This window comes from Ochotona curzoniae, unplaced genomic scaffold (genome assembly GCF_017591425.1).
Source record: "Ochotona curzoniae isolate NIBS_2020 unplaced genomic scaffold, NIBS_Ocur_1.0 contig_908, whole genome shotgun sequence".
In the NCBI taxonomy this organism is placed as follows: domain Eukaryota; kingdom Metazoa; phylum Chordata; class Mammalia; order Lagomorpha; family Ochotonidae; genus Ochotona; species Ochotona curzoniae.
The window spans coordinates 18979554-18994437 of NW_024466607.1; the positions used below are offsets into that span (position 1 = coordinate 18979554).

The 14884-nt window shown below is 47.8% G+C and overlaps 1 protein-coding gene across 1 annotated transcript in view; it reads left to right on the forward strand.

The window, feature by feature from the left end:
* CACNA2D3 (calcium voltage-gated channel auxiliary subunit alpha2delta 3) overlaps positions 1-14884 on the forward strand; it is a 696258-nt gene that overhangs the window by 360680 nt on the left and 320694 nt on the right. The window contains exon 10 of the mRNA XM_040994648.1: positions 9722-9811. Within this exon, the coding sequence (XP_040850582.1) occupies positions 9722-9811 (90 nt within the window). The remainder of the gene's footprint in view (positions 1-9721; positions 9812-14884) is intronic.

Sequence of the window (14884 nt, forward strand, 5' to 3'; positions counted from 1 at the left end):
ACCACAGTGCTGGTTGGAGTCCTGGCTGCTGTGTTTCCAATCTAGCTCCTTGCCAGTACACCTGGAAAAGCGGTAGAGGGTGTGCCCTGTGTTTGGGTCCCTACCACCCATCTGAGATATAGAGATGGAATGTTGGACTGCTGGCTTCAGTCTGTATCAGCCTGACCATTGTGGCCATTTGGAGAGGGAACCAGCAGTGGAAGATTCCCCCTCTTTCTCTGCAACTCTGCAGCTTCTGTCTTCTCTCCCTCTCTGAGAGGGTAGATAAATCATTCTGCAACCTTTTCAGAGTTTGTCCAGAGCACCATTTATTCAAGCAAGCATAGAAGGTGACAGTCTGGGAAATAGTGTTGCATTCATGTCCTTGGATTGGAAACAACAGACATGTATTGTCTCACAGTTCTGGTGGCTGAAAGTTTGATGTCGTGGTTTCGGTAGACCATCCTACACAAGGTTCCTACGTTGTCTGCTCTAGGTGCTAGGCCTGGTCCGAGTCCTTGGTGTCTCTTGCCTGGAAGATGCATCACTTCCATGCCGTGTGTGTGTGTCCCCTAAGATCATGAAGCATACTTGATTCAGGGTCCAACCAAATGAACTTATATTAACTAACTCCAGCAGTAATGACCATGTTGTCAAACAACACCACTTTCTAAGATACTTGGGCTTGGGACCTTGCTGTAACTTCTGGGGCAAGACGATTTAATCTATAATGTCTGGCGCGGTGGCACAAGTGGTTAAGGTCCTCGCCTTGCACGCCCGGGATCCCATATGGGCGCCGGTTCTATCCCGGCAGCCCCGCTTCCCTTCTAGCTCCCTGCCTGTGGCCCGGGAAAGCAGTCGAGGACGGCCCAAGGCTTTGGGACCCTGTGCCGCTTGGGAGACCCGGAAGAGGGATCTTCCTCTCTGTCTCTCCTCTCTGTATATCCGCCTGTCCAATAAAAAAATAAAAAAAATAAAATCTTAAAAAAACAAAAAGAAGTACCTGGTAACAGTTAGAATAAATGCTGTAACATATTTAGTTTATAATCTTTTATTTTGTTTCTCCCTGGTAAGCCGCTTAAGTATACATTCCTAAAAGCATGGAGTTTTAATCAGTGTTATGCAGCAGAGTAGCATTAATGCATTTTTTTAAAAAGAAGTCCATTTCTGATTCCTTCTTCCCTCAGGATCCTGACCCAGTGGGAGGTGTGGGAATAAAAATAAGTTGATTTGAAAACGATAGCATTTGAGAGAGACTGTGTGGTTGCATCTGCCTGCTATCTTCCAGAGTTTTCCAATGTCTGAATCTTTGGAATTGCCTCTTCCCACACTTCTGGCTTTTCTAGGTTCCCCTTCACCGCAAGGTAGGGTTGGGCACTTGTACTTGTGACCCACCTCCTTGTCTCAGCTTGAAGTCAAGGGAGGAGTGAAAAGGGATGGTTGTGTCTGGCCTCTGTCCTAGCCCAGAGATATCATCATGCTTTCTATGGCAGTAACTTTTGAAGGTTCCCCCTCAAAATCACAGCTGAAGTCATGTAAGTGTGAATGCAGTCCACAGGAGTCAAGCAGGTGTTAACATTGTTCTCCAGGTACAAGGTCCTGTGTATGATTGTGTAGACTTGAGCTGCCTTTTTCTTTGAGTCGTATGGTGTTTCTGTCTGCCAATGAATGTCACATAGTCCGTGCATCAGGAGGTGTAAAAGGCCTTGCTTAGGTGGCCTTTGAAACACTTTGAATTTTTCACCTGTTACTTTTTGTCCCATTTCCAAGATTCCAGCTTATATATCACCTGCTTGGCACAGAACCAGCCTCACCTTGGTCATGTGGTCTTGGACCTGTGTCCTCATGCTCCAGGGGATGCCCCTTAGACGCCCTGAGCACTGCAGCCATTTTTCCTCTAACAGCTGACCAGAATCTGGCTACTTTGTGAGTTTAGTATGGTTAGTTTTGTACTCAAATGAGAAGTTTCCAGAAAACTAGAAACAGAATGATGAAGCCTGGGGCACACGGTTATCCATTCACTCTGCTGACTCGGTGCCAGAGAGGGGATGGGGCACAGAGCAGAATCTTCTCAAACCTGGACAAGGATTACAATCTGAGAAAAGCAACATTTCAGACATGGTATTGCCTTGAAACGTCTGTTTTGATTTTGGCAGGATGTAAAACAAGAATAATGGGGAAAGACATACTTAGGTGCTTACTGCCTTACTGGAGTTGTATGGAATATTCTTTTTTTTTAAAGATTTATTTAACTTTATTGTAAAGTCTGATATATAGAGAGGAGGAGAGACAGAGAGGAAGATATTCTGTGCACTGTTACACTCCCCAAGTGGCCACAATGGCCAAAGCTGAGTCAGTCCGAATCTAGGAGCCAGGAGCTTCTTCCAGGTCTCCCACATGGGTGCAGGGTCCCAAGGCTTTGGGCCATTTTTGACTTCTTTCCCAAGCCACAAGCAGGGAACTGGGTGGGAAATAGGGCTGCCAGGATTAGAACCGTTGCCCATAAAGGATCCTGGAAAAATTTAAGGCGAGGACTTTAGCTTCTAGGCTACTGCACCGGGCCTGCATATTCTTTTTTAAATAGGTCGATTATATGTACAATGTGCTAAAGGAGTGTTTGTGTTTTTGAAAAAATAATGCATCATATTAACTTATACCTAGTGCCACTATGTGTTTTCCAAAAGTCTGCAGCAAGAGGACTGTGCAGAAAAGAGTCTGGGCCCTGTTATCTTTTTCCCATTGTGCCACTTGCCTCGTTCTCCTTGCTCTGCTCTGCCAGGGAGTAGAGTGGGGATGATAAGGCCAGCTTCCAAGCCGCAGGGTGCCAACTGGCTAGCCACCTGGGAGGACTGGGTTGCTCAGCCAACTCATGCAGCCCACCAGTCCTTGGTGGCTGGTCAGACTGGACCCTTTGCTACCCTCCACAATCTGGCATTGCTAGGACGGGCAGACGAGGAGCCCCTGCATTGGCTGAGCTGGGAGAAAGAAGGGGTGTCTGTGAACTGCTTTGGAATCAGACCACCCCCGGCTGGCCAGGAAGAAGCAGGCTGATATAGCCGTTAGTGTGGTGAGGCTGTCTGCACTGAGTGAATCTAGCAGTGGAATTCAGCACGGTGGCTGCTTACCTCGCTTGGCTTAAAACCCCAGGTCTAGAAGGGCTGACATCATGGTCATTCATTTCCACACCTACCTGCCAGGGTGACTGTACAGCTTCAGAAAAGTGACTGAGAAATTTGAAACTGGTCTATCTTTAATCTTCCAATAGTATCCTTAGATCTCTTTCTTTCATTGGTGCATGGCATTGAAATGTTTACAAGGGAAATAATCTATCTAAACTGTGCTTCAAAATAGTCCACCTACACATTTATAATCACTTAAAATGATGTTTATTTATTATTATGTAATTTCTGGATCCAGAAATTCAGACTTAGCCTAGCTGGATTGTTCTAGCTCTGGGTCCCTCCTGAACTTGTATTCAGGATGCTGGCTGGGGGCTGCAGTTCCCTGAATGTTTCCCAGTGTGAAAGATTGACTTCTCAGGTCAACTGTTTGCGAGAAATTTCAGTTCCATAGTAGCTATTGGTGGCAAGTTCTGGTTTCTCACCCCATGGGAACCCATAAAAAGCTGTCCCCAACACAGCAGTTGGTTTCCCCCACAGTGATTTATCCAATCAAAATCAGAAGGAGGCCAGGATGGAATCCATAGTGTCACTTACAACATTCATCTTGCGGACAGCTTACCGTTACCTCTTCTGTATCTATTCCTGGAACAGAGGGGAGCCCTGCAGGAAGATCTGCCTAAGAGGAAATGAGACGCACTGGGGCTTACCTTGAAGGCTGGTTGCCCCAAGGGAGAGGGGAGGAAAGGTTGAGAGAGTATTAATACTCATTGAGAAAACAGTTGAAATTTTCTACTCTAAAAAAGTTTCTGAGAAGAAAAAGGTTTGTATGTTAGAGACACAGTGCTTGGATGGAAGTATCAGATTTGCTGTTCATTAGCTGTGAAAGCCAGACAAGCCGTACGAAGCCATCTCTTCCCTGCTACGGGGAGGTTGACAGGAGCATCTACTTGTCTCTTGGGATTATCGGGCGGCTTCAAGCAGAGACAGCACACAAGCACTCAGAACATGGCTGCTGTGCTGAGAGAGCACCCAGTATGCATTGGCCACTGGCAGGATCATCTCAGTTTCTGTATCAGGTCCCCTCTTTCTGCTAGGCTTCAAGCAGCTCCAGGGGGTAGGTGTTTTCAGGAAACCCATTCTCTACTGTTTTGGAGGCATGTTGTAATTTCCCTTGGGAAAAGCTACTGCTTATTTCTTATCCCAAGCCCTCATTTTGCTCACTGCAGCTCTGTGTGGATGGGGGGGCAGAGGGTACGTTTGTGCTCTGCCCACCTGCGCCTGCACCTGCACTAGTTCCTTGAATGCGTTCCCTGGACCAGTGGGGGCTGTTTATATGCTGTTTTCTTCTTGCCTTTTTTTTTTAATCCCCATGAAATCTCATTATCCTGAGAAAATCCATTTCGTAAGTTGAGGGTGGTACTGCTGCCAGTTCTTGGTACTACAACCTCAGCAATGGGCATACCAGGCAGATTTGGGTAAGATTGGCTCGTTCTCTACCACAGCAGATATGTAACCCAAGCTCAACCAACCAGAGTGTTTCTGGGAACATTTGTGGTAGTAACTGTGCAAGCTGGTCTTGAATAAAGTTAGCAAAACCAACAACTCCACGTTAAATTTGAATTTCAGATAAACAATATATTTTTAGTATATTATGAACCTGAAATTCAGTTAATTGGGCATTATTTCTTTTGTCAGGCAGCACTAGGAGATGAGACAGGTGAGAAAGGCAGCTGTGTGGACCAGAGCCTGGCAGGAGGAGAGCTTGGGACCCATGAGAGAGACCCAGGCCTGCCTGCATCCTTGGTCCTGAGACCTTCCCATCTCTCAAGGCTTTACCAAACTGTCTCAGAACTAGATTCACACCATTTACCTGGCTAATGTGACTCCAAACAGATATGTTAGCTCCTGTGTGCCATTTAGGGCACAGGAGGGATTTGGCTGCACATAGAGGTGAAAAGGATGTGAGCATGACCATCGGGTGGTGCTTTGCTGCAGATGGGCCCACCCGCACATCCCTTCAGCGTGGAAGCTTCCATGGAGCTTGCCACTGTGATTGGAGTTCCTGGTCTTGCTAGATTTCCAGCCCCGGCTTTCCTTTATCTGTGTGGAAGGCTCGAAGCTGCATACTCCTGAACGGAAGCTCTGGCTTCTGTCAGCGCTCACTCTCTGCGGCTGATGAAAACATTGCTTCCTTGGAGACATGCATCTGAAGCCAAGCGAGGCTTCTCTGCAGGCTTCTAGGGGATGAAGCTGGACCCTTGGAAATGTCAGGGAGATGTGAAGGGTGAGGCCTGCTGTTCACACTCACGTCGCCAGGCCACGTGAAGACACAAAGCAGGTGCTGCTGGTCTGCAGCGTCGGGGCTGTGGCTTTGCTCAGGTTGACGAAGCGTGGTTCCCAGAAATTCAGTGGTGAGTGCTTGTGACCTCTGAGCAGGGTGCTCCCCACACACAAGGCCACGTGTTCCCTACATTCAGCCTTGTGCTCCAGCACAGGAATCCATGTGACCCTCTCAGGCATCACTTGAAAATGAGGACTGGGCTAGTAAAGGTGCTGTTCCACCTTAACTCTTTCCTACCTGTAGAGAATTGCCAATTCTAATCTCATAACCATCATCTCATGTAGAATAATTAATGCTTTGGCCATCAAAATGAGGTTGTAGCTAATTCAGTGTACCCTCTTTGATGTAACGTTCTTTGTTCAGACCCAGGAGATCTAGCTTGTCTCTAATTTGGCACTGGCATCAAGCAGCTGCTGCCTTTCAATGTTTGTGTTTGTGCCACATAATGCAGAGGGGAAGTGAGTGGCTGAGATGCAGCTCCTGGGAGGTTCTGCACTTTGTCCCTCAAATTGTAGATGTCCCTGTCTTTCATTTTTTGGAAAAAGTGGTACCAGGTATGTCACTGATAGAAGTGTACATGGAGTGACTCTATATGTGCTCTTCCCTTGCACATCTTACTTGTAGGTTCTTCACCACCAGATTCCGTGAGCATCTTGATGACCACAGTACACAGGACCTGCCAGGCCAAGCACAGCAGGGACAGGGATGCTGCTGCTGCCAAGCAGAGTCCTGGGTTCTGTGACGCAGGAACTGCTGTGTGTGAACAGAGCAATGAGGAACAGTAGATACCTAAACTACCCATGGCTGCTGTGCTCATGTGTGCATTCCATTGCTCCTTGGCTTGATTTACAGGCTGCAGATTGAAAAGTCACATGGCTAACCACCTCAAGAGAGCAGCAAAATATCCTGTCAAGCATAGATGTCTCTGGCCCATGCCTCTAGGTCCCTGACCCATGGAAGTACCTTGAGCAGGAGGGGTTGAACTTTATCCAGGCACCCGGTGTCTCCATGCCTGCCTGCGTGAGTGCTGTATTCTATCAGGACATTGAGAGCTGTGCCCTGGGTCTCAGAGCCCAGCATGTTCAAGCTCACCTTGCCTCTTACATGCTTTGCTGTGCTGTCTTCTGAGTCTCTGTTGGGCTCTCTGTAGAACAGGAGCATAGCAGTGCTTTCTCTTTGAAGTGTTGGGTATCAGTGATGCAGCATCTCTTGGCCAGTGTTGGCTGCCAATGGAGGTCTAGGCCCTGCAGTTTCTGAACTTCCCACAGCTGTGTGGTTGCAGCAGTGGTGGCCCACACTGCTGGGTGTGAAATTCAGGTCTGTAGGCAGGTGACCATGATGGGAATTCCTAGCAGACAGCTGCCCTCCTTCCCCCTAAATCTGGTCTGTACCCCTAGCCAGGACCACTGGTTCTCAGCAACACCACAGGTGGTGGCGGTGAGGATGGTTTTGGCTCCTTACGCCCAGCTTTCATTCTACCCCTCTGCTGTTCATGGAAAGGACCCAAACATTTATTATCATCAATAGACAGGGAGGAAGCACAAGTCCTGTCGCCAGTTAGAAGCGTAATGCAGCAGTCAGTTCCTGGCAGAGGGAAAGGGAGTTTACCAGGATCCCCGGCTGGCCTGGAAGTTGCAACTGTTGGGCAGAGATAAGCGGCTGTGCCCAACCTACTGGCATGAGGGCACAGGCACCATGGCTCCTGTGGGCTCATCTCCCCAGGCATTAAGCTGTGTTAATTGCTTTGGAAGTGAGGCCCATTCCTAGGGCAGCAGCATATGCTACCTCGAGTCGCCTGAAGCAGAGATAAAAACGCCACCCTCCTCCTCCTTAATTGAAGTTTAATAATAAAATGGAACTGTCACTATTTCCCAGAAACGGTTTATTTTAATTTAGAAAAATAATGGAAACTGTCCGCCTGCTGATCTGCCTTTGCTGAGCGGCTTCCTGGCTCACACCTCCTCCGTCCTCGTGTCCTGTGGCTAGGTTCTTGAGGACACTGGGGCCTTGGAGGAAGCAAACGCTGACATGGGCATCTGTCCAAGTAAGAGAACCTCACCCTTCTCATGTTCTAAGATGAGTTAGATTATAAATTTGCCAGCCAGGAAGTTGGCATAGAAGAGCTTTAAGGTCAAACACTTTCTCGTTTTTTTGTTTTAATTCTCAAAGGTCAAGGATTACCTCTATTTTAGTGATTAGGAAATGGAGATATTTTAATTTTCAGATGACTTATTTTCCTCTGTTCAGTACCCTGACCCATGCAAAGGAAAACAAAATCACAGCTAAGGAAAGTACCAAAAGGCTCACGGAGGGGTGAGGGGTGAGGGGCAGAGCGGGAATCGGGACAGAGTCCTACTCAGTCTTTCCATGGCTGTGATGTCCTGATGTACCACCAGTCCTTTGGTCAGTCAGGGCTTTCCCATCCCCTTTTCACAAGGGGCACAGTGGAGGCCTTGGAACCTAAGGTTCTGGCCTCAAAGTCTCAGCTGGGAAGTGCTATACCCAAAATAGAGCCCAGTGTCTTGATCTCAGTTTAGGTTTGGTTTTCCTGGTGGCCATAGGGTCTGCGTGCCAGTGGCTCTCACACAATGATGATGATGTGATGGAATTAAATATCATAGTTTCTGGATCTCAGAGCATCCACAACTCAGAGAAGAGTAAAGCTGCAGGGATGGGGGTGTGATGCAGCCTTTGCCTGCAGACTTAATAATGTTTGGGGTGCATAGTTAAGACTGGTTCTAAGCAAAATCATGTATTTTCCCATGCTATGGATAATTAAAGTGATGGTTGTTAAACACATGAGCACCAAGAGGCTGCTGCGGATAACATGCCTTGCTCTGGCTTGTACAGATTCTCTGTAAGGAGAGAAGCTTGAGACAGGTGGGCATGGGTCCCATTTACACCCCTGCTTATTTCAGCTTCCTGCTATGGAGCACCCTGGGAAGCAGCAGGTGGTAGTTCGGTTGGTTGGGTCTCTGTTTCCCATGTCGAAGACCCGGGTGGAGTTACCTGCTTCTGGACGTAAAATACAATGTGAGCTCAGGGTGCTGGTGTGGTTCATGTTATGGGGTAGGAGGAAAGGGCGTAGGAGAGAAGAGAGAAAAGCCAGTCCTTCCCTCGCCACACACATTTTGGAAACCCTTGAAAAGATATTTTGGCAGGAAGAAACAGAATCACACTTAAGCTTGTGATGGAAGTGAATTGAGTGGAACTCAGGAACATGTTGTAACATTCCACTCACGTGTCCAGCAATAAAAGCAGCCATTGCCTGTATCAGTGCAGCACAGGTAGCTCACATGGATGAAAAGATAAATTAATGGCTTGCAGTTATGTTTAAAAAAAGAAGTTCTGGGACAACGTATGTCACTGAGGACTAACAGGTGCTATTGGGGGAATGCCACATGCAAACACACACGTATGAAGGCAGAGACCATGTACGGTGAGGGGAACCTGGAGAGCAGCCTCTTGGCTGACTTCATGGTGGCTGTTCCTTCTGCACCATGGGCAGAGACTCCACAGGTCATGCTGGACCACTCGCTGTAGACCCAGCACAGCCACACAGGACTCCACACGGCTCGTCCTGTTCTGTTTGTTCCCAAATGGTCTTTTGCATTTCAGCCTTGCCATCCTACAGTTATCCTATTGTAATCTGATCTTCATCTTGGCTCCTGGTAGATCAAGTGAAGTCCTGTCTCATGGAATCTCACAGTCCTGAGTGGGGACAGAGTTTATTGAATTAGGCATTGGTGCTTTTAAGAGCTGAGTGCAGGTGCATCTGAGTATGAGGTGGCACTGTGAGGTGGCAAAGGGCCCATTCAGGTTTATCTCAGCAGCGGATGGTCAGAGGAGGCCTCCCTGGGGAGATCATGACAACCAATCTGAGATTCTGGAATGTGGGGTGCATGTGGCAGGGAGCGTGAGATGGAGTGTGGGTTCCCAGTGAAAGGGACCTGGGCATAGTTCTCAAAGAGCCCCTGACGTGGGAGCACAAGGGGGTAGGAGGTGGGGGAGGAGTGTCGTAAGAGATGAAATTGGGAAGTATAGATGAATTCAATACTGCTTTCCACTAGAGCTAGCTAGGGGATAGCTCCTAACTGAAGGCACAACATGAATGCTGAAGGTAAACGGCTGACTGAATCCATGCCTGTGCTTGAATGTGAGTAGGAGGTAGATCAACTGTGACAGGTTGAGCATACTTTGGGAATGTGCCTGTCTGCCCTTGATGGGTGTTCTGTGTCACAAGAGGGACGCTAACAGAGCCTTTGCTTTGCCATTTCAGCACTTCAGGGAACATCTGGACAAACTTTTTGCCAAAGGAATCGGGATGCTGGACATAGCACTGAATGAAGCCTTCAACATTCTCAGCGATGTAAGCTCCTCTGCAATTTGCTTGTCTCATTCCTGGGAGAACAAATGGGATGTTAAACAGTGGAGTAGCATCCTTATCCGACCTGGCAGTAATTGAATAGGATGCTTAAGTACCATTGGGGAGGGTGAGGTGGACTGGTCATTCAGGCCATCTGGGAAACCACACACTGCCTGGTAAGACCAGACCAGCCTCTTGCCGGGGAGAGCTACTGGTGAAGACTGGTCCCGGATGTGTCTGCCTTACTCCTAGCCCTCAGGCATTCAGCATCTCCCCACATTGGTAGATTTCTTTCCACTTGAGGTGCTGTCAGTTTCTTCATAGTAGCCCTATTTCCCATGCTGTGTCCCACTCATTCCCTCTCTGAAGTGTGATAAAACTTCTTGGAACAAATGAAATCAACATTTTTTTTTTTTAGTGTGAAAAGAAATTTCCTAGTTTTTGTCATACTACACATTTTCTGTGAACTTTCTGAAGAGAGGCAAAGATTCCAAATGTGTTTACACCACAGTAAAGTTGCACTTTCATTCCCTTCCACCCTCACCTTTTTGAAGTGCCCTGGTAGTGGATAGTGCTTCATGCTGTACCTTTCTTTCCCCTCCTCCACCCCAGGAGAATTGCAGTACACAGTAGCGTACCACCAAAGCTACAGCCAGTACAGCAGGAAGGAAGCTGACTTAACTTGGTATTTCTCGCACATTTCTGAACAAAGAAACCCCCTTCTCAGCAGTACCCAATAACATGGGCAGGTGATTCTGACCTCAGACTCAAATTATGTTAATCTATAAAAAAGGCTCTGCCATGTCCTGGTCACTCTTAGAGGGGTTAGTAAGAAGCATATGACCAGCTTTACTATATTCCTTGTGTCACCAACACGTGTTATATGCTTTTTAGTGGCCGGGAATACACAATGAGGAGGTTAAGCAAGGTCTTTGCTTAGTGGAGGTTGTTGTGCAAAGTTTGGAAAATTGTGGATCATGAGCCACATCCAGAGTGCATCTCGTTTTATTAAGTGGTATTGTATCAGGTTTTATTGTCCCATAGCTCTGCCCAAGTATTCATGTATTATCTAGGGCTGCTCCTATGACTGAGCAGCCAAGCCGATTATTTCATTAGTGTTTACTTAGTGGACACTTACAGAAGAAGTCAGCTAACCTTAGTTCTGCTGGGAGGAGGCAGATGGGATGAGCAGTGCAGTGCTAGTGCGTGCTAGTACCATTGCTCCGGTGTGATAAGGGGTTCTGTGGGGAGAGAGTTGCTGCCTTCTACCATGAGCTCAGGAAAGGTCTGTATGGTTGGGTGATGGAGCTGTTGAGACCTGAAGGAAAGAGACAGCATCCAATGGCACATCATGAAGAAGTCTTCAATAGCAAAAACTGCAGGTGCAAAGACCAGGGTGGGGAGGTTGACATATGCACAGTGTAGCAAGGGGGCCAGAGTAGGGAAAAGAGGAGCTCTCACTGGGTTCTTGGCTCTCATTCTGCGTGTCTTGGAAAGCCCTCAGAGTGGCTTGGTCTTGGGCATGGTGTGAGCAGCATTTTGCTACCAGTTAGGTTTATGAGCAGCCCTGGGAAGTCAGGAGCTATTATGAGAAGCTATAACGTATCTGGATGAGAGAGAATGGTGACTTGCATTGGAAAGGTAGCAGAGATCATGTTAAGACATAAAATCCATTGTAGATGTCTCAAACAGGAACACTGTGATTCTGGGATTGGGTTGTATAGGGAATGGAAAAGCTACATAGATTAGCATTGGCTCCTTTTTAGAGCTGGGGGAAAGGGGTCTAACCAGCAGGAGGCAAGGTGATACCAGAGCCCTGTCTGTGTGGCTGTCCATGTGGTCCTTAGACCCTGGATGAGGCTGCCAGCAAGACCTGGGCTAGGGGGAAGAGGCAGGCCTGTGGAAGCTGGAACCATAGGGGAGACACTGCCACTGCCAGAGAGTGCCAGCTCCAAGAGCAGACCAACATCTTTAAACAGCTTACATTCCTCCTTGCTTCCCTCATAGAAGCAATGATGGACAAGCCTTGTCAAAACAGCTGAGGAACCTGAGAAACCCAGATGAAGGGAAAAGGCAGGGGGTGGGGTGAGGGCACACAGGCATGAACTAGAGCAGGGTGCGGTTTGGACCATAGTCAGTCACCAGGCAGCTCAGCAGGGTGGGCTCTGGTTGCTTTGCAGGTGAGATAAGCAGGTGAGTCATTCACTTAGCATTGCACAGCATTCATTATGCCTGGCTCTCCCACTTGGATTGTTCATACTCACACTGCTCTCTCAAGCTGTGGTTGGCCCTAATTTCTAGACTCTTGTTTTCAATAACATGTTTTGAGACAAAGAAGGCCTTTTAAGGGCTCAGTCTTGAGCCAGTATTACAACAGCAGGGGAGAAGAGAAAAATAGGGAGGGAAGGTGCCAAGACAACTTCCTCAACATAAACCCTAAACCGTTCCCTTTCTCCTCACCATGGGGGCTGTGGGATACAGGTAATTAATATTTATGGAAGAACCTGCCTTTTGGACAATACGTCTCTGTTAACAGCATTTTAATTGCTCAGAAACATGGCAGGCCAGGGCCGAGAGCCAGGCTGCTCCTTTCTATTCTGGTTTGAATCCCAAGTCGGCACCTTCTCTGGCCTGAGACGTGCATTTAGCAGGTTCCTTTTGGGTGGCGGTTATTGCTTGGACTCGTCACAAATGGAAAATTCGGCCCGTATTTTATCTCAAAAATCTAGAGGCCAAGACGGGAGGATTCCTCTTGAATCCTGGAGCCCCTTGTTTAGAAGTCTGTCCTGCAGTGAATTTCCGTGGTCCCATATCTCTGGTCTAGGTGGTGAAGGAGACGGCTGTCCCGTGGTTCTGTCTGTGGGCTCTGTGGTCAGCCTGGCAGGGCTGAGAAGCCTAACTTAGCCAGCGCTTGCTGCGTGTGACCTGAAGAAAACAATTTGCCATCTAATCCTTCCTCTGCGCCTCTGTGACATGGGGGTAGGATGGGCACATACAGGACAAGGCATGGTGCAGACAAAGCTCAGATGCCCTTGGCTCTGTGCTTTTTAGAGAGTGATGGCGGCACGTAGGACCCATTGTGCAGCCTCTCTTGGTGAGGCCCCGCTAGGTATGCACAACACATCCCACAACACTGGTCCTGGGAGCCCCTGTCTCAAGGCCTTGATGAAGTGGCACCTGTCACCTATCAGCAGGGTTGGGGTGGATGAGCAGTGCCATCCCTCGGAGCCCTGCAAGGCCAGGCATGTAGTCTACCTCAACTCTGCTCAGCTCAGGGCACTGCTCCTGCCCTTGCTGTTTGGGCCTGCCCCACTCAAGTCCTCAGGCTAGCTGGCTGTGTAATCCTCCTCGGCCAGTGTTCCCTGTGGCATTCCCCACTGCTGGGAGGCTCAAGCACAGGGCTGCAGTCTGGGCGGGAGATGCTCTTGTCCTCCTGGAGGTTCGTCGGGGAGGCTCCCAATGCCCGGGCACGTGGCAAGTCCTTCGAAGCACAGGTTTTGTGTCTACAGCAGCCTTAGTAGCAGCATCTGGCCGAAGCCACAGCTCAGCAAGCACATTTATGAGTTTCTCTTTGTACTATCCAAGAGGCTGTGTACTCACAGCCCTACAGGGAACCCTAAGACACAGAGAAGCCATCAAGACTGGTGCTTTGCCCCCTGAGTCCTTGTGATGTATGAATTTTTGAACAGTAAAACACCACCATACACCAACCCACCCTGCCTTCACCTGGGAACACACACCTGCATTCCTGTTGTTCAGAGAGCCAAGGTACTGAACATGAACTGCAAAACGCAACCAACCCAAGCACTGGTAGATGGCACCAAATGCCCCTGCTTGAGATTGCTGGTGGTGGGCACTGTATTCTCCTGAATGTGCCTGGACCCCACAGAGAGAAACATTTCTATCCCTTCTTTTGCCTCTGGACTTTTTAAATAGTTAAATTCTTTAACAAACACAGAGATGGTTAATCTCCCATGAAAATGAAGTGTTATGCATTTTCCACTTCATCAATATGACCTTTTAGTGCTATAATTCCCTTCCTGCGTGTTATGTCCACCTCTGCACAGCATTATGAAATAAAAACCTATTTCACACACACACACACACACACCCCACCCCAGCCCACCTCACCACAACATAACAAATGCAGAAGCTTGAAACTCTGGTTGTGGCTGAGCTTAGAATGGTCCAGAGGTCACTGTCATTAAATGGAGTTAATTCTGTCTTACAACAACCTACGTTTCAGTTTGAATATTTGCTGCAGTGACTTCAAGGCTTGTAGTTGTTGTTACAAGTGACTTTAAAGCTGCATTCAGATAAACTTCTAAGCCTCTTCTGGCCATTGATCTCTGCTGCATTCATAACAGCTTCTGTAAGAACAGGGAGGCAGCTCTCAGCAGCAGTTAGCGACTACCTTGTCATGTGACAGCTGCAATTATCTTTTCTGGCGATGAATATGATCTTTGCAGTGATTACCTTTTAAAAATTTTTCTTAGCCAATTAAATAAAATTCGGTGACATTTCAAAGACTGTTAATCACAACCAAATGCTCTAAATGTCAGGATGCATTGAAATTTTCACAGCTAACTGATGAATCACTGAGCTAATTGTAGTTCATCATCAGGTCCTTGTCATTGTTATTATTATGGAAAATACTTTCATCACTCTTGCTATTCAATAAAAAAAAGTTGGAGACAAATATGAAGAGAAGAGATATTACTCATCAAAGCGTTTGAATTTAATTGCATTCTTCAAAATTCTCCGGTGCCACATTACAGCAGAAACTGTCAGGGACTTCTCCGGAGAGGAAAGTCATGTGTTTGAATAAGCAGCTCCTGGCAGACAACTGCCCTTCGTCTGTTATTTAGGTATCTTCCCTTTTCTCCCTTCCTTTCCTTTTGTTTCCAAGACATTTTCAAGTGAGACAACCTCCTGAGTCTCACTCCTTCTGGGGCTTCTGGGACCAGAAGCACTTGAGGGGTCATTGTTGCCCAGTTCCTTGCCCCTGTGCTGGGCTCACAGGGTGGTGTGAAGGGTCCGCTGAAGGCAGCCTCCTTGAAGCCTCTCCAGAATAAA